Source organism: Nicotiana attenuata, chromosome 11 (assembly GCF_001879085.1).
Source record: "Nicotiana attenuata strain UT chromosome 11, NIATTr2, whole genome shotgun sequence".
In the NCBI taxonomy this organism is placed as follows: domain Eukaryota; kingdom Viridiplantae; phylum Streptophyta; class Magnoliopsida; order Solanales; family Solanaceae; genus Nicotiana; species Nicotiana attenuata.
In genome coordinates, this window is record NC_031999.1 from 31,412,470 (window position 1) to 31,439,133 (window position 26,664).

The 26,664-nt window shown below is 40.0% G+C and overlaps 2 protein-coding genes across 2 annotated transcripts in view; one reads left to right on the forward strand and one right to left on the reverse strand.

Moving 5' to 3' along the window:
* LOC109234310 (probable serine/threonine-protein kinase At4g35230) overlaps positions 1 to 6,853 on the forward strand; it is a 9,566-nt gene extending 2,713 nt beyond the window's left edge. The window contains exons 5-9 of the mRNA XM_019400237.1: positions 1,349 to 1,434; positions 4,573 to 4,761; positions 5,196 to 5,360; positions 5,444 to 5,557; positions 6,422 to 6,853. Of these exons, the coding sequence (XP_019255782.1) occupies positions 1,349 to 1,434; positions 4,573 to 4,761; positions 5,196 to 5,360; positions 5,444 to 5,557; positions 6,422 to 6,676 (809 nt within the window). The 3' untranslated portion in view covers positions 6,677 to 6,853. The remainder of the gene's footprint in view (positions 1 to 1,348; positions 1,435 to 4,572; positions 4,762 to 5,195; positions 5,361 to 5,443; positions 5,558 to 6,421) is intronic.
* LOC109234309 (ATP-dependent zinc metalloprotease FTSH, chloroplastic) lies at positions 6,800 to 10,578 on the reverse strand. The gene is made up of 5 exons (XM_019400236.1): positions 9,021 to 10,578; positions 7,795 to 8,041; positions 7,521 to 7,704; positions 7,229 to 7,400; positions 6,800 to 7,129 (listed from the first exon to the last, which is right to left on the reverse strand). The coding sequence occupies exons 1-5, from the start codon at positions 10,341 to 10,343 to the stop codon at positions 6,908 to 6,910; spliced, it is 2,148 nt and encodes a 715-aa protein (XP_019255781.1). The 5' UTR covers positions 10,344 to 10,578; the 3' UTR covers positions 6,800 to 6,907.

Consider the following 26,664-nt stretch of genomic DNA (forward strand, 5'->3'; position numbering starts at 1 on the left):
ATGAATGAACATAAACCAAGATAAACGTCTTAAGTCCTTGATGGCCAGAATTAATCTTTGCTCCAGCAGCATATGAAATATCTCCAGATTATTTCAAATCCATAGCATAGAAGAAATCGAAGCCGTTATGCACCCAAGGTGTGGCTTTGTGGTCAGTGAAGTCGGTTGAGAACCATGAGGTCTCTGGTTCAAATCCCAGTGGAGGCAAAAACAGTAGGTGATTTCTTTCCATCTGTCCAAACCTTGATAGATAGAGTTATCTCGTACCTGTGCTCGTGCGAGGTAGCAGGTATCCCATAAAATTAGTCGAGGTACACACAAGCTAATCAGAACGCCATCGTTATTAAAACAAAAAAAGAACTTGAAGCCGCTACTTCCTTTAAGATCCGTATTCTGCTCATTATTTGTTGAGAAGGCGCCCAGATCTGCCACCTTCTGATCTTGCATATGAAACTCCCCATGGGAAGCGAGCCTAATATTTAAATCCTGAAGACTGATTTACAAATGGAACTGAGTTGTCACGGCTCTTGAATAGATCAAACAAAAGTAGAATGGAGATCTTTAAAAAAAATGCTCAATGACACTGCAAGTAAAATAAAATAAAAAAAATAACATGAAGAAAATATTAGCCAGTGCCTTTGTCATTCATGTAATTTGGTATAGTTAGCATAACTGAGATGCCTCAACTGAACTGTATGCCACATTCGCTGATGGCTACTTATTTAGATGTCCAACTAAAATGAGATGGAAATGCTGTAACATAAGTAAGGATCTCTCTCTTTAATCCCAAGGAAAAAGCAACAGTGAATAAATTTTCAATTGATTTTCTGTGATGTTTGCAACTCTATCAATTGAATGTACGGGGAATTTTCCTTAACTCTTTGACGGACATTGCCAAATGAACAGTTTATTTCTTATGGCAAGAACCTTGCTTGATAATCTGGAAGTATCTGGCATCATTAGCTGGAAGTTGATATTGGGGAGGGCTACGGTATCGTTTTCGTACCGTTCTAACTAAGCCAATGTGCTATCACTATCCTAGTGCCTAGAATTTTGTCACCGTTGAAAGTATGATCCTTAATTTTCGTGTACTTATCCTACCATCCTGTGTGCTTATCTTCTTTTGTTAGATGTTGGATGGGGTTTGAGAGGGGGAAGGGGAGGGGGAGGAGAAGATGCTGAACTTATCTGGACGTAATCCTTTCAACTAAAAAATATTGCAAGAGATTGTTACGGGCTTGCATGAGAGATTTTGTTGAGATCTCCGTGTTCTATATACTATCATTTCAGTATCTAAGTGCTATTAGGAGATGGAAAGTTTTTGTTAAAACTGTCATTTCTTTTGCAGGGAGAGTTACTCCAGAAAGTGTTGTTTTCAGTTTTGGGACAGTCCTCTTGGACCTCCTAAGTGGAAAGCATATCCCGCCTGGTCATGTAAGTTTCTAAATTCCTTTCATGTTTGATGAGTAAGTTAAATACATTCCCTGTAATTTGATGTCGGTGGTCCTACCGCATGACCCATTTAGACTTCTCTTGTTCTCTTTTATGAAAGAAAAGAAAACTTGTTAGAGAGAAGATTGTTGTTTGAGGGCTTTTGTGGGACCTTGAGGTTCAAATATCAGCGAAGTATTTGGGCTAAGACCACAGATGGGTACTGATTTCGAGAATGAAAGATTTATGGGTAGAAATAGGCATAGGGCTGTTTGGTACCTGTGAACAGTGAAGTGAATAATACGCTGGGAACTCAACCGGAATTGCCTAGGAACAACTGCCTGAGGTGATGCTTCATGAACACGCAAGAAACAACAAAAGGCCTCAAAAACTTCAACGTGAAGTCTTTCACCAACATTAAACTGAAATGTTTTATGGTTACTTGCGAGCTACCAGCTTCGGGACCCCAGTGGGATTACGCAAAATGGGTAAATATCTAAGAAGTTAGCTAAGGAGTTATCAGGGAAAATTCACTTCAGATTGAGTTAGCCAAACCAAAATTACCAAAATGACTTTGACTCTAGTACCTGGCAGCAATAACAACAACAACAACAACATACCCAGTATTATCCCACATCGTGGGGTCTGGGGAGGGTAGTGTGTACGCAGACCTTACCTGAAGGTAGAGAGACTGTTTCCAATAGACCCTCGGCTCAAGAAAACATAAGCACAACATTAATTAAAAGATAGACAATGAGGGACAACACCAAAAGGCCATGTAAAAGCAGCATAAAAACAACACGATAGTAAAATGATCAAAATGAAAGAAAATGACGGGTAGTCATAGAAACCTACTACCAACAAAATGCGAGAGTGCGTACTAATCCTACTGGAATGAACAATCTACCACCTACCCTACTACTCTAATCCTTGACCTCCACACCTTCCTATCAAGGGTCATGTCCTAGTACCTGGCAGCAATATAAAATCAAAATTGTAACTTAAAGTGAACCTAACTAAAACATTCTTTACGGTTTTCCTGAATAGAAAGAAGGATCTTTTATTTCCCTCTCTTGTCAAGAATTCCAGGCTGCCAAGAAACTGTCCAGGCTCCTCTTCTTCTAGCCACTATTGCTAGGCATACTCCCTAATCAACTTATGCATCCAAAGTGTAGTGCAAAAATCTATCCCAGCTCTCTCATGTACTCAGTAATTGACAAAATGCACAAATTGCAGCGGCTAGAAGAATCATAAGCTACATGGAATTGTCAAAAGGATCAATGAGGATTGGGGGAATGACGTCAGTGCTGCTCAGTGCCCTTATTGTTCTCCAGTAGAATGTTCAGGAGGAAAGGCGCAGGAATGCATACACCAACTAAGCCTAAATCCCAATCAGCAACATATATCCTCTATCTACTCCGCTCTGCTTGAACCTGTTCTTCTTTTAAAATTAGTTTTTTCACCACACCAATTACTGATGTAACATGTGCCTTGGAGAGCACGTTCCAAAACATTCTTTATCTTCCTCTTCAATTTGTTTAGTTTTATGTTGGAATCAACTTAGCAGAATATCTTTACTCTTATCTGGGTGCGCCGGTGCGGTATCATCATGAAGTAAGCTGGTATTTATGATATTATTCCATTTTAGGGAAGTATATCAGATCATCTTGAATACCTAGTGTAGCACAATCAATGTGAGCGCACCTTTCCCATCCTTGGTGGGTAAGTTTATCCAACATCTGTGCTTATGTGCTATAGCAACTATTCCTGTGAATTAGTTGTTGCTCAAGTTGACACGGACACTGGTAAATTTTGTTTTTCAAAAAAGGAGGAAGAAAAAGTTAAGTAATACCAAGTAACATTCTTCTTTCTACCACTTCACTTGAATATGAATGGTCTTTCGGTTGCAGAAACCATCTCTGCTTTTTGGATTGTTGGAGATAATCAAATTGTCTATATTATGGAAACATGGTGATATATATATATACATATATATATATATAAATATAATACCAAGGCATTGATGTATCTTTTCCTTTTTCATTTTTGCGGCTCGTTCCCCAAAATAATATGCTAACTTTAGAATATACATTGGCCTTGTGGCTCATTAAAAATATTACCGATCTTTGTGACAGGCCTTTTGATCTGACTTGGCTTTCTTACTTTTATATTGATCAATGAAAAGGGTCTATATGGTGCGTGGAATTTCATGTGTCCCTAGTTACCTTCACCTTAACTTGCTTTTCCATGCAAATGCTGTTACAAGTTTGGACAAATATTTATAGTGAGAAGGCCCAAAAGACCGTAGAGACTCCCCCCCCCCCCCCCCTCCCAACCAAACCAACAAAATAATTATTTTGCTCTTTGGAGATTCTCAATTTTATTGGAGACCTATCATTGTGGTCTTTGGTGCTCTAAAACATTTATTTGCTTCCATTCCTTTGGAACTTGGCTATCCATCTGGTGAAATTGGGATATTAGAGGTTTCATACTGAGTTCTGACTCCCTTTTTTGAGGTTAAGATTATTGAAACCTCATTTACATACTTACACCAATGTCTTCATATTCAGGTACTGAGTAGAAGTACATGATTTATTAATTATTAGCTGGAGCTAGTGTTGTCTTTACAAAAAAAAAAAACATGGAAATCTTGGAAAATAGTCTGCTGGGGGTTCTTGAAGTTGGATTACTGCATAAGTGGATAACTAAAACCGTTGTTATGTTTATAATAATTTAGGTTGCACTGACTGGAATTCGCTTACATCAAATTTACTCCAATGTGGGCTAGAGCCTGCCATTTTTATCATGATCTTCCAGTGCTGGACAAAAATTTAGCAGGACACTTGCACATTAGACCAGGAAGAATAGGAGATTGGAGCTGTATTAGATAAGCATGTTTCACCTTGGATTTTATCTACCTTCGCCTCATTCATCTGAAATTAAAAAGAGCAAATACATATAATATTAACTTAGTCGTATAATATATGCCTTTGCTTTTTCCCCAAAGAAGAGCAATTCCATTTTGGCACAGGTGTCTAATCAGTATTTACTCTTCTCTCTCTGTTTTCTAATAAAAGACATATCTTGTTTTTGATTTCAAATTTGAGATTTATGTGCTTATTTCATACCTTTACATGTTAGGCACTTGATATGATCCGGGGCAAAAACATTCTTCTGTTAATGGATTCACATTTGGAGGGAAATTTCTCTACAGAAGAGGCAACTGTGGTTCTAGATCTGGCTTCAAGATGCTTGCAGTACGAACCTAGGGAGCGACCAAATATCAAAGATCTCGTTACAACACTCAGTCCATTACAAAGTAAACCTGAAGTTAGTCCTCTCACTTTACTTTCTTATTTAGAACAAATCTTTTGGTATTTTAAAAAAGCTCAGTATTGTGATTTTGAATATTTGGCTTTGTTAAGTGTCATGCTGTCCTCTAACCTATGCACCACCGTTTACCAACTAATTTACTTTTTTGTTCTCAGTGTGTTCACTAACTTCTCCTGCCTTCTCATTTGGAAAACCATGTTGAAAATAAAGAAGCTTATATTTCTGCTAAACTTGCTATTTTGGGTTTCAGCTAGCAGAATTACCAAAACTTATGGATATGGTCTTGCTTTCCTCGTTTCTCCTCAACCTCGAGATAGTCTTATCTTCTTGTCTCTTTTGCATATGTGCACATATGTTATTTTTCTTATGAATAGCAACTGTGACAAATAGCATTACTGAAGGTTGAAAGTGTTCCCGACATCTGCTTTCAGGTTGCATCTCATGTGATGCTCGGAATTCCTAAGAATGAGGAAGCTCCTCCAACCCCACAGCACCCCCTTTCTGCCATGGGCGATGCTTGTTCAAGAATGGATCTCACAGCCATTCATCAAATTTTGGTGATGATACACTACAAAGATGACGAAGGAACAAATGAGGTAATTCTTCTGACAAGTATGTGACTTGAGAACTGTTTTTACTGTTCACTCTTTAAATTGATGAGGTGAACCAACTGATGTAGTTATCTTTCCAAGAATGGACCCAACAAATGAGGGATATGTTAGAGGCGAGAAAGCGTGGGGACTTGGCATTTCGGGACAAGGAATTCAAGACGGCCATAGATTGTTATTCTCAGGTACATCTTTCTCAACAAAAGTTACCAAATTTGGGGTTAGAATGGAAGGTGGCACTCCTCCAATTTTTAATGTATCCGAAGTTTGGAAAAAAAAATTCGATGCGTCAATTCTATTGACAATGCCCTCTTTACTCAACCATTCGACTGGAGAGATTTGGGCTTTTATCTCACACTTAAGTGACTTCTGTGCGCCTCATCCTGTATGGTACATGGTGTTCCATTCCAGGAGGGGTGGGAATGGTAGGTATTGTGCGTCTTTCTCCGAAGTTTGAAAACCTTAGATGCTTCAAACCACTACCAGTGTCAATGCTCTCTTAAGTCAACTATTCAACTGAGGAGCTTCTGTCTGGGGCTTTTATTTCACATTTGAGTGACAACTGTGCGCTTAATCCTATAAGGCACATAGTGTTGTTAATCAAGGTGGTAACTTGTTGTTAGGCGTGGTCATGTTACTCTGTGTAGCCCACTTGTCTATGCAATGAATGGACTCCATGTGCTGCTGATAATCTAGCATGACAGAAACCAACTTTTAGGGAAAAAATTAGCGTGTGCTGCTTATTTAGAGGGACAAATTTCTCGTGTGTTTGATAGTTTACACCTTAAGTTCTTTTTCAGTGTGGTTCATTGAGCAATAGCTCGTGTCTTCTATTCTTATTGAGTCATGTAAGATTTAGCTCAGTTTTTACTCAATGGTGGTGTCTTGCTTAGCTTTTTCAATTTTGGATAGCATGAACCAACTAAAGAATGCTTCAGATTAAGGATATATGCTTGTATCTTGCTTAGCTTTTTCAATTTTGGATTAGCATGAACCAACTAAAGAATGCTTCAGATATATATGCTTGTATCTTATTGTCTTTATTGCAGTTCATAGATGTCGGAACAATGGTATCACCAACTGTTTATGCTCGGAGAAGCCTTTGCTATCTTATGTGTGATCAACCTGATGCGGCCCTTAGAGATGCAATGCAAGCACAATGTGTCTGCCCAGAATGGTCCACAGCATTTTACATGCAGGCAGTTGCCCTTTCCAAGTTAGACATGCACAAAGATGCAGCTGATATGTTGAATGAGGCTGCAACTCTAGAAGAAAAAAGGCAGCGAGGTGGAAGAGGATCTTGATACTGCCCAATCTGTATCATTCTTTTGTAGCCCTGGTCCAATCAATTGTTTTCGATTTTGCAAAATTAACCAAGCTCCTGTATCATTTGGTTTGAGACTCTGAGGATTGATTTACTCACTTTGTAGATTCTCATGGCAGTTTGTTCACTATAATTTGTGAAAATAATTTCCAATGTGTACATTTGTATGTATAATATTTTTACAACTTAGCACTGAAGATACATTGATGACTTATGAAATATACAGCTCGGCCTTGCCATCAATGAAAAGGCTCATGAACTCTTCACCGTCAACAGTTTCCTTCTCTATCAGCAGCTGAGCAAGTTTGTGTAGGATGTCAATGTGAGTTGTGATTATCTGTGTTGCCCTCGCGTATGCTTTATCCACCAATTCCCTTACTTCAGCATCAACAATGTCGGCTGTAGCCATGGAATAGTCTTTCTGGGTTGACATCTTTTATGTAACAAATGCAAATAACAGGCATGGTTAGCTAACAACACTCTTTGGTGCACTGAAACAATTTATGACTTAAGTTTGAAAGAAAATGAGTACCTGCTGGCCCAAGAAAGGATTCCCTCCACCTCCACCAATGGCAACTTGGCCAATCTTTTTGCTGAAACCAAGCCTCTCAACCATCTGTCTCGCCACTCGTGAAACTTGCATGAAATCATTAGATGCCCCAGTTGTAACATTGTCTTGTCCAAAAATGACCTCCTCAGCAACTCTGCAAAAGCAAACAAAGTCAGGAAGTAAGAATAGAATAGATAGACAGATAAAAAGAATAGTACAAAGGGAAAAGAAACTTTCCAATATGAGATTCTTAAGCATGCCATTGTAAACTGACCTTCCACCAAGTGCAACTGCCATCTGGTTCTCCAGGTAGCTCCTGCTGTAGAGGCCAGACTCGAGTCTCTCTTCACTTGGGGCAAAGAAGGTAAGACCACCAGCTTGGCCACGCGGAATTATAGAGATTTTGGCAACGGGATCATACTCCGGCATGAGTGCACCAACCAAAGCATGGCCAGCCTCTGTAATCCAAATGTACACATGTTATTTAGAATGATTGTTCTATAAATAGTTCATGAGAAAGGGTCGATTGACAGGTAGTGTTTTTGTACCATGGTAAGCAACCAGCTTCTTCTTCTCATCTGAGACAACAGCATTTTTCTTTTCTGGGCCAGCAATTATTCTTTCCAGAGCGTCAGATATCTCATCTTTGCTTATTTCCTTAAGGTCACGCCTAGCTGCCAGGATGGCTGCTTCATTCATCAAGTTCTGCAGATCTGCACCAGTGAAACCTGGTGTTCTCCTAGCAATCTTGTCGAAGTCTACATCTTTTGCAAGGGCCTTTCCTCTAGAGTGGACCTATCAAGAAAAGGGTATCAGTAGGTAAGACAAAGAATAGGCAAGAAATAAGTATATGATTTTGCAAAAGGAAAAGGTACAAATTTGCCACGTACTATCCGAAATTGCTCAATTTTGCCCTATGTTATACTTTTAGTCCATTCATACTGTTGCCATTAGTAAACCATCTCATATTGTTCCTTGCCATTAATGGAGATCCATCGTTGTAACACCCTAGACTTTAGACAGAGTCCCACATCGGCAAAACACGAGAGGGATGCTGGGTATATAAGTTGGCAAGCCTTAAACCCTAGTGACGCGTTTTAAACCCGTGAGGGTCTAGGCCCAGAGCGGACAATATCACTAGCGGGCTGGGCTGTTACAATCGTGAAATGGATGGACTCCACGTGTCCAAGTCTCCGAGAAAAAATGTTCAAATTTACTTCTCTACTTTCGACTATTGTTTACCTTCAGCTTGGAGCTCCATTAAGGGTCCGCAACAAATGATATTTTCCTCAGGGCGGGGGTAAGATTAGAGCAAATGTTTAACGGAGGGAAAGTTGCTCAATCGGATAGTACAGTGGCAAATTGACCTTTATCCTTGTGCAAAATCGGGGAATAGACAGGAATATTTCATGCTAGTGACTTCTACAATCAGCTTTGTTTTTTCTAAATGGCACGTGCATTTTCTATTTCGAAATTATACATCTTTCTACTGCAACACTAACTTTTTCTTCTTTTACTAGTTTTCCTAATAATAAACCTGCAAGTACAGAACTGGATAGCTAATTGTTCTTTTCTGCAGATGTTAAAACAGTGGAAAAAGGTGAATCACACATATAGACATCAAATGCATGTAGAATGTAGTTAGTCCACATAGCTCAAATAGAATTGCAGAATATCTGGACAAAGATTCCTATTCATAATGTCATTATACTAGGTGAGATTCAAGTTACAGAATACAAAGAGAACAATACAGAAGTGCTGGAAGTTCACTAACCTGAAGAATCCTGACTCTACCAGCAACATCAGGTCTGTCAACGGTCACTTGGCGATCAAACCTCCCGGGCCTCAACAAGGCAGAATCAAGAACATCTGGTCTATTTGTTGCAGCCAAAACTATAACTCCAGAATTTCCAGAGAACCCATCCATTTCTGTCAACAGCTGATTAATAGTCTGCTCCCTCTCATCATTTCCACCTCCAAGCCCTGCCCCTCTTTGCCTTCCAACAGCATCAATCTCATCAATAAACACAATACAAGGCGCTTTCGACTTCGCCTTCTCAAACAAATCCCTTACTCTAGAAGCTCCCACACCCACAAACAACTCAACAAACTCTGATGCTGCACATGAGAAAAACGGCACACCTGCCTCACCAGCAACTGCTCTAGCCAAAAGGGTCTTACCAGTACCAGGTGGTCCCACCAAAAGACACCCTTTTGGTATCTTAGCACCTAAAGCAGTATACTTATCAGGATTTTTCAAGAAATCAACAACTTCTTGCAACTCCAACTTGGCCTGATCAGCACCAGCTACATCAGCAAATGTCACTCCAGTTTCAGGCACTTCTTGAAACTTTGACTTCGACCGGCCAAAATCCATTGGTCCGCCAAGCCCGCCAGGCCCACCAGGCCCGCCCTGAGCCCGCCGGAAGAGGAAAAACAAACCAGCAAAAGCAAGTATGGGAAATAACAAATTCCCAATAACACTAAACAAACCATTACCACCTTCACCTTCAGAAACAGATATATCAACACCATTCATAGCTAAGATATCAATCAAATCAGGATCATTAGGCACAATTACACTGGCTCTACGGCCATCTACTGCAGTAAGCTGTAAAACAGTTCCATCTTTACTAAATCTAACCCTTTCAACTTTACCCTTTTTAACTGCATTCAAGAATTCACTGTACCTCCACTGAGAACCATCTGGAATGTCAGAGGATGACTGAGCAGCTTGTGGTTTTGGGGCATTCAAGATTAGATTTTGCGAAAAAGGAGATGGATTTAAAGGGTTGGGTTTAGGTGTTTCAGCTTGAACCACTGAAGGGGGTGGAGCTGTTGGTGTAGTGTTGTCAAGAGCAAAGGCTTGTGGAGTTATTGAAGAGAAAAGGAGAGCAGCTAAAGCAGCTTCAGAAGGAAAATACTTTACTTTATCTGAATTGGGTTTTTTGTTAAGAATTGATTGTGGGACTGGAAAAAACTTTCTTTTGGGGTATAAATGAGAAATCTTTGTGGTTTTGGGGGTGGGAGGAGAAACAAAGATTTGGGATCCAAAGAAGTTGGAAGAGAGCAAAGAATTGGCCATTGAAGAAGCCATAATTTGTGACTAATGTGAGAATTTCTTTTATTGAAGGAATTGGGGTTGAAAGAACACAATGATAGTGTAGAAATAGTTTAGATTGATGGAGGTTTTTAAGTTGGTTTTTGATTCTAGTTTGAATCTTGAATAGAAGCCATATATTTGGTTGTTGTTTGGATTGATTTACGTGTTCTGAATGTTATCCAGTCACTAGTTTGATTTTTATGACTTGTAAGTGGGAAAATTGGAAGGCACAAAGACAAAGGCCAAAGTGTACTCGAATTAGCTACTCTCACTTTCATATTAGTAAAACATAGGTAAAATTCATAATGTATCAAAAGTACGTGTAATATCTAATGGCTTTTGGCATATCGAATCAATTTTTGTACTAGTCATGTTATCAAGAAAAAAAAATGACAGTTAAAATTAATCATTTTTAAGTATAAAAATATGTCGAAACTCCTTTTGCATGGATAAATAGAAATATTACCATATAAAATAGAATAGAGACCTACTGCCTCCTGTCCATATTAGTTTTAGTGGTTACTAAATATATCTGGTCCAAATTAGTTGCTATTATAAAACAATAGAAGAAGAAGAAAAGTATTGCAGAAAAAAATAGAGAGTGAATTCTTATTGATTTGGGATGAATTACATTGAAATAGGACCCCTTTATTTATAGGGAAAAAGTGACTTAGCCACCAAGTAACAACCCTAAAATCTCTCTAAAATATAGACATTCACCATAAATAAAATACTATTTATAATATTCCCCCTTGAATGTCGATACAACATATAATGTGCCTTGTTAAAACCTTAACTAAAATAAAACCCAGTGGAAAAAATTCTATTGAAGGAAAAAGAGTACACATGTTTAGAAATACGCCTTTTGGTTGTCTCGTTAAAAACCTTGCAAGGAAAACCCAGTGGGACAGAACCTTGTAAGGGAAAAAGAGTATAACGCGTATTAACTCCCCCTGATGAGAGCATCAATTCACATCCTTGAGCCTTCGCATCCCAATCTTGTACACTAGTTTCTTGAAGGTTGACGTCGATAGAGAGTTTGTGAACAAATCAGCCATATTATCACTTGAATGAATCTATTGCACATTGATATCACCATTCTTTTGAAGATCATGTGTGAAAAATAACTTTGGTGAAATGTGCTTTGTCCTATCTTCTTTTATGAATCCTCCATTCAATTGGGCTATGCATGCTGCATTGTCTTCATAAAAAATCGTGGGTAGTTTGTCACACTTCAAACCACATTTGTCTCGAATAAGTTGTATTATAGACCTCAACCATACACATTCTCGACTTGCTTCATGAATAACAATTATCTCAGCATAATTAGATGAAGTAGCTGCAATTGATTACTTAGTCGATCGCCAAGATATGGAAGTGCCTCCACATGTAAACACATAGCTTGTTTGAGATCGAGCCTTGTGCGGGTCAGATAAATACCCAGCATCGTCGTAACCAACAAAATCGAGACTGCAATCATTGCCATGAAATAAGGCCATATCGGTGGTCCCTTTTAGATACTACAGTGTGTGTTTGATTCCACTCCAGTGTCTCCTTGTAGGAGTAGAGCTATATCTTGCTAAGGCATTAACTGAAAAAGTTATCTCACGCCTTGTTGTATTAGCAAGATACATTAGTTCACCAATTGCACTAAAATATGGTACTTCAGGAACAAGTAGCTCCTCATTCTTTTCTTAAGGTCGGAACGGATCCTTATTCACGTCAAGTGATCAAACCACATCGGATTACTTAATGGATATGTTCCATCCATGTAAAAACGTTTCAATACCTTTTATGTGTAGGCAGATTGATGAACGAAAATCTTGTTTGCCAAATGTTCAATTTGCAAACCGCGACATAATTTTATCTTTCCGAGATCTTTCATCTCGAATTACTTCTTCAAATAATCAATTGCCCTTTAGATTTCTATAGGAGTTCCAATAAGGTTTATATCATCAACATATACGGCAAGTACAACAAATTCCGATGTTGTTTTCTTTATAAAAACACATGGTCAAATGGCATCATTTAACCTTCCTTTAATAAATACTCACCAAGACGGTTATACCATATTCGTCCTGATTGCTTTACACCATACAAAGATCTTTGCAATTTGATTGAGAATATTTCCCAGGACTTTGAATTATGTGCGTCGGGCACTTTAAACTACTCGGGTATTTTCATGTATATGTCACTATCAAGTGAGCCATAAAGGTAGGCGGTAACCACATCCATTCAATGCATGTCAAGCTTTTCATGGACAGCAAAACTAACGAGATAACGAAATATTATTGCATCCATAATAGGTGAATATGTCTCTTCATAATCGACACCAGGCCTTTGTGAAAATCCTTGTTCAACAAGGCGTGCCTTATATCTTTGTACCTCAATTTTCTCATTTCTCTTACGTAAAAAGACCTATTTATAGCCAACAGGTTTAACACCATTAGGTGTTTGGACTACAGGTCTAAAAATATCACGTTTCGCAAGTGAATCCAACTTAGATTGGATCGCTTCTTGCCATTTTGGCTAATCACGTATTTGTTGACATTCTCCAACAGATTAAGGTTCAAGATATTCACTATCTTGTATAATGCTAGATGCAACATTATATATAAAGACATAATCCACCACTATATCCAATCGGTTCAAATTTGTCTCAATATCGATTGGGTTTATTGATAGTTCTTTATCTTCTTGAGTATCAGGCTCAGTGATTTGCTCATGAATCTCAAGATTGGTTAAACCGTAGATTTCTTCATGAGACTCTTTTGTAGTGTCATCTTGATCATTTGCTTTTCTTTTTCTAGGATTCGATCCTTAGAACCCAATGGTCTGCCACGCTTTAAGAGTGCTTTTAACTCATTAGCTATGACACTAGAAGATTTCCAACAGGGACATCAATACGGATTGGAACATTCTCTGCAGGAATATGTGTTTTTGTTATCCTTTTTAGATCCGTAAATGCGTCTTGCATTTAATTTGCTATTTCTGCAAATGAATAATGTTACGACCCAAAATCCTCTCCGAAGGAGTCATGATGGCACCTAATTTCTAAAACTAGGTAAGCCTAACATTAACTAAAATAACAATAATATTTAGCTAACATCGAACAAATTTCAAAATGGAAATCTTTATACAAAGTTACAATCCCCAAACTGGTAGTACAAGTTGTAAGACTTTTTAGGAGTAATTATACATATTGAATACGTCACTGCTCCGGAATAGAAGGAAACAACGAAAATAATTATAATAGAAGTTGACTTCGGAGCCTACGAACGCCCAACAGGCTTACCTTGAAGTCTCCAGCCTCACCAAGCATAGGTTTCAAAACCAACTCGATCCGAAGTACCCGGTTCTGCATAAAAAAATGTGCATAAGCGTAGCATGAGTACACCACGGTGGTATCCCAGTAAGTGTCAAGCCTAACCTCGGTAGAGTAGTGACGAGGCCAAGTCAAGACGCCTACAGAACATATAAACCTGTGCAGGATATAACATAAAGCTAACAGGAAGGGATATCAAGTAATACTAATAGTGGAAAGAAATAGAATTGCAAATAGTAGTACCGACAAGGAAAACACGAATGACAACAAGAGATAGCCAAGTAATTAAACCACAACATAGTTGGGATACAGATAAGTGTAAATGTGCTCAAGTAGGGAAAACTGTCAACTCAACCAAACAAATTGTTTCTAATACACGATTCCAATAATTCCAATTCTCGTAATCTCATACCATAAACCACAACTTCCAAACCTTTAACACACACGACACCTTGTGCTCACATCTTTCCATCTCACTTTGCACGACGGAATTCATGTGCTACTCGGTACATAATATCCGTGTCAATTGCTAATTAAGATGTTTAAGAGATTCTATTTATATATCATAAAGTAAATTTACAGTTTCTAGACCAAATAGGAAATCAGCGAGAAAGATGAGCTTTGTTTTAGAAATCATTTGAGTGAAGAAAATAACAATTTCAAAATAAATTCAACATCGAATAGCTGTTGCATTTATTATTGAATATATTAAGTTAAAACATAATAACAATTCCTTTTTAAGTAAAATAAAAACCTCAGACAGGTTAAGGAGATTAAGTTGCGAAATCAATTGAAATTAAATATAACGATTCTTGGAAAAAGTAAATACTGAAATATACGGCGAGTTCTAACTTAAAGGTCACACTAGGTAGCATGATGTTAATTATTTTATTTTAATTCACTATATTACTAACAACTCAGCAGGACAGGGGGTAATGACTCCACGTAATAAATTCACCTTGAAAACTAATTCACCAGAATAAAAGTATTAGGAAAGGAGCTCAGGAAATGACGACAAGGCAATAAGTCAATGACAACAACTCAATCCTCAAAAAACAATGAAACCAGAAATACAATTTCTCAGGGTCTCGTACGAAAGAAACCGAAGGCAATACCATAAAATAGGGAATACGAAGTATAGAATATGTTGCGGCGCGCAATCCGATCCCACCTTATAATATCAATATCATAATTCACCCTTATTCCACCATATCAATTCACCCTTATTTCACCTGTTACAGCGTACAACCCGATCCCACCGTACAATATCAATATCATAACTATAAACAAAATATGCTACGACACGCAACCCGATCCCACCATATAATATCAATATCATAATTCACCCTTATTCCACCATATCAATTCACCCTTATTTCACCAATTGCGGCGTGCAACCCGATCTCACCGTACAATATCAATAAACAAAATATATTGCGACGCGCAATCGAATCCCACCATATAATATCAATATCATAATTCACCCTTATTTCATCATAATAATCCACCCTTATTTCACCTGTTGCGGCGTGCAACCCGATCCCGCCATATAATATCAATATCATAACAAGAAATATCCTCCCTTATTCCACCACCTCCCTTATTTCACATGTTGCGGCGTGCAACCCGATTCCCAGTACAATAATTCAAATCAACAATAACAACTCAATAACTCAATTTACAAGAATTTCTACAACCAATAGTATGAGTACAAGGCACCAAGGGAATCACGTAAAATCAAAGGAATCCACCAACCTTTACAAACTAACAAGACATGTAAGGCACGTGATAACTATGCAGGCAATCAAAACAATTTGGACATGTAGCAGATATGCACGTAGTCATAGAAAAACTCAACAATTAAGAGGTAACAAGACAATAATGAAGGCAATGACTACAACCAAAGCCTATAAGGGCCAAATAACAAGTATGATGAAATAAGTGATAACAACGTCATATAAAGCATGTAAGAGTAGTCTAACAACAAGATACCATATGTTATGACAATTTAATCAAAGGCATGGAAAGAGACTAGACAATCTAAACCGGTTAAAACCATATATAGACTGTGTACTCACTCGTCACCTTGCGTACACAACTTTCACATAACAAGTTAACACAATTAACTCAATTCCTAAGGGGTGGTTTCCCCCACACAAAGTTAGACAAGACACTTACCTCAATTCGGTCAACTCAATACTCAATTTAGCTTTTCCTTTACCAATTCACCATCGCTCGGCCCAATCTAGCCAAAGATGACTTAAATACATCAACAATGCAAGAGAAAAAAATTTCAATTAACAAAGCCATGATCCTTATACAATTTGTAAAAAGTCAACAAAAGTCAACTCCCCGGGCCCGCACCTCAGAACCCGACAAAATTTACAAAACCCGAACACCCATTCTGATACGAGTTCAACCGTACAAAAATTATCAAGTTCCGATACGTCCTTCAAATCATCAGTTTTCATTTTTGAATGATTTTACAATTTTCCCCAAATTTCCTTTAGATTCTCATGAATTTGATGTTAAATCTAAGATATAATCATAAAATACAATTGAAAATTAATTAGAGGCACTTACCCAATGATTTCATATGAAAAGCTTCTCTCAAAATTGCCCACTCTCGGACTTAGGGTTCAAATTATGATAAAATGAAGCTAAGTCCCGAAAAGGGAGTCAAAATACCAACCTTAGATGTCGCATTTGTGACATCAGGATCCAAAATGTGATGCTCGAAAATGCGACAAAAGTATCGCAAATGCGAAGGCTGGCCAGCTCTGTCAAAGTCGCAAATACGACATAAGACTCGCAAATGCGAGCTTAGTGTTTTCGCAAAAGCGACTGATTGTGTCGAAAACGCGGAGCTACCTAATCACAAATGCGATGAAATGGTTTGCAAATGCGAACTCCCCTACCCCAGCCTATCATCACAAATGAGAGAATGATCTCGCAAATGCGATCATCGCAAATGCGAGAACAGAGACACCAGCACAGCCGAACCTTCTTCCAACACTTCGAAATGCGTACAAAACTCATCCAAGCCCTCGGGGCTCCATGCCAAACACCCACACAAGTCTGAAAACATAACACGAACTCGCTTGTGCGATCGGAACACCAAAATAACCTCTAGAACCACGAATCCGACGCCAAGACACATGAAAATCGCCATGAACTTCAAGAACTTCTAGAATCGCAACTAAGCGTCCGAACCATATTAAATCAACTCCAAATGACACCAAATTTTGCAGGCAAGTCCCAAAGCCAAATGACATAACATAGCTGTTCCAACTCTCAGAATTGCATTCCGACCCCCTTATCACCAAAGTCAACTCTTGGTCAAATCTCTCAATCTTCCAAAACTTCAACTTTCCAATTTTTGCCAAAATGCTTCAAATTACTCTACGGACCTCCAAATCCAAATCCGGACGCGTGCCTAAGTCCAAAATCACCACCCGAGCCTATCGGAACCATCAAAACTCCAATTCGAGGTCAAATACTCAAAAGTCAAATCTTGGTCAATTCTTTCAACTTCAAGCTTCTCAAATGAGAGTCACTTCATAAAATCCTTTCCGAACTTCTCATAAACCCGAATCGATGATGCACGCAAGTCACAATACACTGTGTGAAGCTACTCGTAACCTTAAACTGCCGAACCGGACGCAATTGCTCAAAATGACCAGTCGGGTCGTTACATTCTCCCCCACATACGTTCGTCCTTGAACGTGCCAGGAGTCGTTCCAAAGCTATCAAATCACTGCACGAGCTCACCATACATACACCCCGGGGTGATTCCCTATCACCTAAAGCTATGCAGGCCTGACGACACAACTTAATTGAAGATCCCACATCATCCTTAGATCATAACCTTAGGACAAAACCCAACCCTCAACATCTGAAACTCATCATAGGACCCGAATCTCGCATCATCACACTGTATAAACCTGAACAAGCCGAATCGAGCCATAATTCCAACCTAGGGTACAAGCACATGATGTTCCACACAACTCAAATGCCCGTAGCAATAACTTCTGACCACCATTGCTGCCCAAATATCATTCTGTATGTCGGCAATACACTTCACATTGAATAGAACCTTGTTCCGGACCTCCACAATGCTGCCCATAATAAAAAAACATGCGGGAAGTCATAACCGCCCATGAAGTCAACAAGTCAAAAAGCTCTCTCATTCATACACCAAGCAAGCAGCCCAAATGGCAACTCATCACTGAACCACATAGATTCTCAAACAACACGGTTCGTACACCAATCCAACAATAACTCAGTTATGCAATACAAATAGAAGGAAAACAAGGTATGAGGACTATCTAATAAGTACAACAGGAGAAACAAAAAAAGTACAGTTTCATTAAATCATCCCATAGAGGGAAAATAAAATACCAAATAAAACAAGGAAAGGGTATCCCACATAACATCCGATGCGGCGTGCAGCCCGGTCCCAGATACTCATCGAGCCAAAGTGCTCGGGTTCACTGATTACATGAATACTGATATCAAGCACAGTAGAGTGCACAAGTATAACTGTGGGAAAATGAATATAAATAATAAAACATGGAGGAAGCAAGCACAACTAAGGTGCAATGAGCAAATCAACATCGCGAGGGCCATCTCGCCCACATCGCCATAAGGCCTGAACATAATTACAACATGCGTGGAGAATAATCATACAACCTCCAGCCCATCACAACATAAGAGAGTAGCACACAACATAGATCAGGGGCACAAATAATATCCATTATGCCCGGTAACATAATCGTGATAAAAATCTCACAAGAGCACCCAAACTTGACCTAATATAAAATACATATTCTCGTTGAGCTTTCAAATAGCCCCCAACCCAAATCTTGATCATTCCCAAATAGGTAAATATCCTCCCAAAAGTCCATAGCAACCTATAGATAATGTATGCTATCAGTTATCCCATTCTTAACATTTCTTCACAATCTGCAAACAAGAAATAGCCCGCATATGGGGACATCTAGCCCAAAACCTTAGGAATACCAAAATTTCCATACCCAAACTCAACTACGCTACTCGAATGGCTGATACATCACTCATACCCTATCATCTTACTGAATCACCCATGTAGATTTTCTGGCCGTGTAACAAAACTTGAACCTCAAAAGCCTCAAAACCCAGTAATCACCATGCCACTAGCCACGCACCCGCAAACCAAAACTCAAGGTTCCTTCCTAAAATGCACGCTCTTCATATATGATATCTAAAAATTGCAACATTCTATTAACTTCTAATATCCATCGAGGAGAAAACCATAATGTACAACATATTCCTTATGTCCATAGTAGACAGCCGACTCAAGCCATTACCAAAACCATCGATAACTCTCCAAGATCCGCCCGCATGCAACTAAGCCATCAGGACCGTGTCTCCCCAACTCAATCGAGCCACACAAACCGTCCAAACCAAGAGTTACTGCCACAAATGTTGGTAGGGAATTCCCATTCGAAAAGGACCAATTACTTCCATTGCTATGTGATAAGTAGGGATTTTGACCGCTTATTTGCTCTCTTTTACTTGCGTTTTAGCTTAAAAATGCTTAAAGGTATTCCCGAAAACTAACGAAATATGCTTACTTGCAGGAATATTGGGAAACAAGCCAAAGAAGTCAAAATCAACTCAAAAAGGAGTCAAAAGTGAGCAAGAACCAAAACCGGGCAAAAAGGCTATCAATGCGGATCGCACAATTCTAGTGCGGCCGTAGAAGAGAGATTCAGAGACTGGTGTTTTGGACAGCTCAGGGAGTGCGGACCGCACTCAAATTGTACGGCCGCAGAAGATCAAGTGTGGCAGCATCCATTAATGCAGTCCGCAGGATTGAAGATTCAGAGAGCGGTAAAGTAAAGGAATGCGGACCACAACACTTTTGTGCGGCCACATAATCCTTTGCGGGCGCACCCACTTTTATGCGGACCACAGAAGCCTGAAGTGCCAAGCCCAAATTCCCAAGAATGCAGATCGCAACACTTTGTGCGGCCGCAGAAGCCCATAATGCGGACCACACCAGAATTATGCGGCCACACAACCTTCACAGGGGCATTTTTGTCAGATATTTTTAGCTTAGTGTAAATAGAACTTTTTGTCATTTTTAGGTTAAGTTTAGTTTGCAGAGGTGCACCTGAGTGGTTTTCTTTACTTCTTTGAGTAATTTTGTACTAGAGTGACTTGTTAACATTAGATTTTCTTTGCTTAATCAATTATTATGCATTCTCTCTTAATTTCTTCTTGTATTTCTTTATTTTTCATGAGTAGCTAAATCTTTAACTAGGGTTGTGGCTCAACCCTAGTGTGTGTACTTATGGGTATTTAATTTTAGGGCTTGTTTGAGATCGGGTTAGTGGTATTTAGCCTGGTTTATGCTTAAATTCTAGAATTAATGGTTGCAAATATTGATTCATACCTAATTGACCTAGTCTTTGCTTGAGAAAGAGAGACTAGGTTTAGGAAAACTTGGCTAACAAGGAATTGGGGGTGAACTCAATAAATTGATAGCCCCAATTAAAGGGTCAAATCTAGAGATAGTAAGACCCGACTTGAGCTTATATCACTTGATTTGTGCAATACCCATTTGGGCTTGAGAAAATCAAATTGGGCAAAATTATTCAAACTATTGAGAGGTATAGAGTGAGCAATTGCGTGTGATTGCTATAGTACGATCTTGATAAATCAAACTTGCCCTATAGTTTACAACCCGTTAGGTAGCCACCTAGGTAGAAGTCACGACCCTAGATTCCTTTATCATTTGAAAAACAACCAAAACCAAAAACATTGTCTTCTAGTTTATTAATTGCAATCATTAGCTAAAGTAGGAATAGAAACAACCAAATGATTATGTGGAAGTGCAATCTAAGGCATATCATACATGTACTCTAGTTATATACCTAATCCCAAATTCTAACTCCTTGTGGATTCGATCCCGACCTGTGTTGGGATTTATTATTGCTTCGACCGCCTCACTACCTAATTGTGGTGTGAGTTTGGGCGACATCAATTTTGGGTGCCGTTGCCTGGGAGTTAAACGGATTTAGCTATACATCTAGGTTTTTGTGTGTTTTGTCCTTCTTTCCTTTCGAGTTACTAATTTTGTGTTTGAATTGATTCTAGGTACGAAAATGTCTCTCAACAACGAGCGCATCGGAAATGTTCCATTGGGGGAGGATGTGGACGATGATGCCATAGATGAGGTTCCTCTTGAACCTTAAGCTAATAGACGAGGCCGCCCGCCTCACGATAATGTGCCCGCCTCTCCCCCACCTCCACCAAAAGCGGCAGCCCACCGACAATTACCAAACAAGTATTATGCAAGTGCCATAGTCCCGCCCCGCATTAGGGCGGGCAACTTCCAAATCACCAACATGATGCTTACACTACTTGAGCAATGGGGATTCTTCACCGCGGCTCCGAGTCAAAATGCGTACAAGCATCTCAAGGGGTTCGTCGATACTTGTTGGGGGAGCAAGCAAACAAATGTTTCTGAGGACGCATTGAGGTTGAGGCTATTTCCTTTTTCTCTACGGGGAAAAGCATTGGACTGGTTAGAGAGGTTGCCCAACCGTTCCATCCAAACTTAGGATGAGTTGGAAGAGCGGTTCATTTCAAAATTCTTCACTCCGGGACATATGGCAACACTTTGGGATGAGATTCTTGCTTTCAAGCAAGAACCCAATGAGCCATTGTACGAGATTTGAGAAAGATATCGTACCATGGTTAAAGAGTTCCCGAACAATGATATGACTGAGGCCACGATCCAACAGACCTTCTACAGGGGGATCAACACAACTAATCAATGTGTGGTTAACCAACTCACCGGGGGGGGGGGGGGAACTTCATGAACACGCCATATGCCGAAATTTGTGAAATTCTTGATGAGATGGAGGATACCTCTTCAGCATGGCAAAGTAGAGACAATGTACTGCAAGGTGACCCTAATGTTATTCACCTACACAAGGAGCTACATGATCGTGGGCAAGCTATTGCCGAGTTGACAACTACCATGAACCAGTTGGCCAAAGCTCATCTTCAACAAGTTCAAGGGCCGAAACAAGTGCATGCAATGGAAGGTGTGAATATGATGGTAAACAAAAGACGACAACAAGGTCAAGAAATACAAAGCCGTCCAGAACAATTTATGCAAGATGATAGTGGTTATGATCAAGGTGATTCATTCAATGAGCAAGAAGAAGAAGTTCAATATGTCAACAATTATCAAGGTCAAAGAAACAATGCTCAAGGGCAAAATTAACAACATGGAGGTCACAAGGGAACCAAGGTAATTGGAACAACCAAAACCACCAAGGCAATTGGAGTGGTGGCAATCCTAATCAAGGCAATTGGGGTGGAAATAACCAAGGAGGGTGGAACAACAACAACAACTGGGGGTCGGGTTTTCAAAGGCCCCGATGTTCCAACAACCAAGCAATCCACCTCTCTATCCTTCTCAGGGCCCAAGCTCTTTTTCTAATGAGATGGGTAGAATTGAAAACATGTTTAAATAGATGATGGAGAAGAATGGCGACTCTGATGCTCAAATAGCCTCGTACAACACTTCTATCCGGAATTTGGAAGTTCAATTAGGCCAAATCTCACAAGCGTTGAACACTCGTCCTAAGGGGGCACTACCTAGTGATACGGTGGTGAACCCGAAGGGTGGGAATAATACGGGACATGCTATGGCCGTGACTACTAGAAGTCGAAAAGGTGGAGATGCAACCACCTCAAATCGAAGAAGGATTGTGGATGAAGATGTTGTGGTTCAAGAGGATGAAATCCCAAGCAATGTGGTTCATGCTAATGAAGAAGTGAGAATTAATATAGATGAAAGTGTGGAGGAGACGCAAGAAGAGGTAAACCCGTCAGCGAACATGTGATTGACATGCCGGAACTGGTGGTGCCAAAGGCTAAGGCACCAATGCCAAGGCCTCCTCCTCCATACCCTCAAAGGCTTGCAAAGCAAAACAGTGAAAACCAATTCAAAAAGTTTATTGATATGATGAAGAGTTTGTCAATTAATGTGTCGTTGCTTGAGGCATTAGAACAAATGCCGGGATATGCAAAATTTATGAAGGATTTGGTAACCAAGAAAAGATCAATGAATTGTGCGACCATCAAGATGACTCATCAAATGAGTGCTATTGTGCACTCAATGGATCCAAAGTTGGAAGATACGGGCGCTTTCACAATCCCTTGCACTATTGGGAGCGCTGATTATGCCAAAGCATTATGTGATCTCGGGGCAAGTATTAACTTGATGCCCTACTCTGTGTTCAAAACTCTAGGAATTGGGCAACCAAGACCCACATCCATGAGGTTGCAAATGGCAGATCAGACAATGAAGAGGCCTTTGGGTATTATTGATGATGTATTGGTTAGAGTTGACAAGTTCATCCTCCCAGCGGACTTCGTTATCCTTGATTGTGAAGTGGACTATGAGGTGTTGATCATTTTGGGTAGACCTTTCCTTGCTACGGGGAAGGCACTTGTTGATGTGGAGGCCGGTGAGCTCACTTTCCGGGTGGGTGACGAAAAGGTGGTCTTCTATGTGTGCAAATCAATGAGGCAACCGAATAGTAATGAAGTCTGTTCATTTGTGGATTTGGTGACTGACGTGATAGTTGATGATGCTAGTGCAACAATGAGTGTTGAGGACAAATTGGAAGCCATTTTGCTCAACCTAGATGATGATGAGAAGGAGAGTGATGGCTATGTGGAGTGTGTAAATGCATTGCAAGGCATGGGGTCGTACACTTATGAGCCCCGAAAACTATCTTTGGATCTTGAAAACCAGAAGATTCCTCTAACAAAGCCCTCAATCGAGGAGCCTCCTAGCTTGGAGTTAAAGCCATTGCCCCCGCACCTCAAGTATGAATTCCTTGGACCTTCTTCTACTTTACTAGTTATTCATTCTTCGTGCTTAACTAACATGCAGGTAGAGTCCACATTGGAGGTGCTACAAAGGAGGAAAAGAGCAATCGGTTGGACTTTGGCGGATATCTGGGGCATAAGCCCCGCCTTTTGCATGCACAAGATTATTTTGGAGGAGGGTTCCAAACCTTCTGTTGAACATCAAAGAAGATTAAATGAAGTAATGCAAGAGGTGGTGAAGAAGGAGATAATCAAGTGGTTAGATGCCGAGGTTGTCTACCCCATTTCCGATAGCTCGTGGACATCTCCGGTGCAATGTGTCCCAAAGAAAGGGGGCATGAATATGGTAACAAATGACAAGAATGAATTGATCCTAACAAGAACCGTTACCGGATGGAGAGATGGACTATAGGAAACTCAACAAGGTCACTCGGAAAGATCATTTTCCGCTTCCATTTCTTGACCAAATGCTTGATAGGTTGGCCGTACGTGCTTTTTATTGCTTCCTTGATGGATACTCCGGCTACAATCAAATTATTATTGCTCCCAAGGACCAAGAGAAGACCACTTTCACATGTCCTTATGGCACTTTCTCATTTTCAAGGATACATTTTGGGTTGTGTAATGCACCGATGACTTTTCAATGGTGTATGATGGCTATTTTTACCGACATGGTGGAGGAAATTCTTGAGGTCTTTACGGATTATTTTTCTTTGGTTGGGAATTCGTTTGAAGATTGTTTGAAAAATTTGTATAGGGTATTGGCTAGATGTGAGGAGACAAATTTGGTGTTGAATTGGGAGAAGTGTCACTTCATGGTCGAGGAAGGCATTGTCCTCGGCCATAAAATTTCAAAACATGGTATTGAGATTGACCAAGCCAAAATTAAGGTGATCTCCAAACTCCCTCCTCCTACATCCGTGAAGGGAGTGAGGAGCTTCTTGGGTCATGCGGGTTTCTATCGCCGATTCATCAAGGACTTTTCCAAGGTGGTGAACCCATTGTGCAAACTTTTGGAGAAGGATGCCAAGTTCCATTTTAGTGAAGATTGCATGAAGGCATTCAAGTTGCTTAAGTTCAAGTTGACTACTACTCCTATTATCATCGCACCGGATTGGAGCTTGCCTTTTGAGCTCATGTGTGATGCTAGTGATGTTGTGGTTGGAGCGGTGTTGGGGAAAATAATCAACAAAATCTTCCATCCGGTCTACTATGCTAGCAAGACCATGAATGATGCCCAAGTCAGCTACAGAGTGAGCGAGAAGGAACTACTTGCTATTTTTGTTTTCCATGGAGAAGTTCCGGCCGTATTTGATGGGTACTAAGGTGATTGTTCACACTGACCATGCGGCGCTTTGATATTTGATGAGCAAGAAAGATTCTATGGCAAGGTTGATGCAGTTGGTGCTTCTTTTGCAAGAGTTTGATCTAGAGATTCAAGATCGCAAGGGTATTGAGAATCAAGTGGTGAACCACTTGTCCCGTTTGGAGGAGGAGGGGAGGCAAGATGATAGCCTTGAGATCAATGATTCCTTCCCCGACAAGCAATTGTTAGCCATTTCAATGATCGGGATGCCATGGTTCGCCGATCTAGCCAATTATCTTGTGAGCGGCATTGTACCGAATGAGTTCTCTTCAAACCAAAGGAAGAAGCTCAAACGGGATTGCTTGGACTATTATTAGGATGAGCCGTATCTTTTTCGGATATGTACCGATGGTGTGATCCGGCGATGTGTGCCGGAAGAAGAATAAATGGGAATTCTTGAGGCTTGCCACTCTTCACCATATGGTGGTCACCATGGTGGAGCTAGAATGGCTACAAAGGTTTTGACTTGTGGATTCTATTGGCCTACCCTCTACAAGGACGCTAGTGAACTTGTCAAGCATTGTGATGAATGCCAAAGGGCCGATGGGATTGCTAAGAAGAATGAGATGCCCCTTACCACCATTCTAGAGATTGATATCTTTGACGTTTGGGGTATTGATTTCATGGGACCGTTCGTGAGCTCTTGTGGGAACACTTACATTTTGGTAGCTGTGGACTATGTGTCAAAATGGGTTGAAGCCGTGGCTTTACCCAACACCGAAGCTCGAAGTGTGGCGGCATTCTTGAAAATGAACATCTTCACAAGGTTTGGTACTCCGAGGGCCATTATTAGTGATGGGGGTTCGCATTTTTGTAACCGGGCTTTTCATACCTTACTCACCAAGTATGGTGTCACTCATAAAGTCTCCACCCCCTACCATCCTCAAGCAAGCGGATAGGTTGAAGTCTCCAACCGGGAGATCAAGAGTATTTTGTCAAAGACTGTGAATGCCAACCGAACGAATTGGTCAAGAAAATTTAATGATGCTATTTGGGCTTATAGGACGGCCTACAAGATGCCAATTGGGATGTCTCCATATCGATTGGTGTTTGGGTAGGCGTGTCATCTTCCGGTAGAACTTGAGCATAAGGCCATGTGGGCTTTGAAAAAGTTGAACCTTGAGTGGGATGTCGTTGCAAACCTAAGAGTGGCACATTTGAATGAGCTTGATGAATTCCGGTATCATGCCTGTCACACCTCCTTTTCCTTACTACATCCCCGGAAGGGATATAATAAAGGGAGTTATTTCCGACTTAAAGTGACAATCAAAACGGGATTATTATTCAGAGTCGCCACTTGGGAGATTTATGGTGTCCCAAGTCACCGGTTTAGAATCCCGAATCGAGGAAAAGAATGACTCTGTTTAACAGTCCGCGAACCAGAAATCCGAGTAAGGAATTCTGTTAACCCGGGAGAAGGTGTTAGGCACTCCCGAGTTCCGTGGTTCTAGCACGGTCGCTCAACTGTTGTATTTAATTTCATCTGATTTCAAAACATGTTCTAACTTATGTGCTTTTATTAGTAAACCGCTTTTATTTTTATTTTTTTAATAAGAATTGCAACGTCGTGAAAATGCGTCTCGAACCACGTCGCACCAGTGCACCCGTGATTGTTAACACATTTCGACTTCGTTGAGATTTGGATTTGGGTCACATAAATGTGCACCCGAATTTAGGAAAGTAATATTATTAAAATACGCGCCTAAAGCAACTACGCGTTTTGG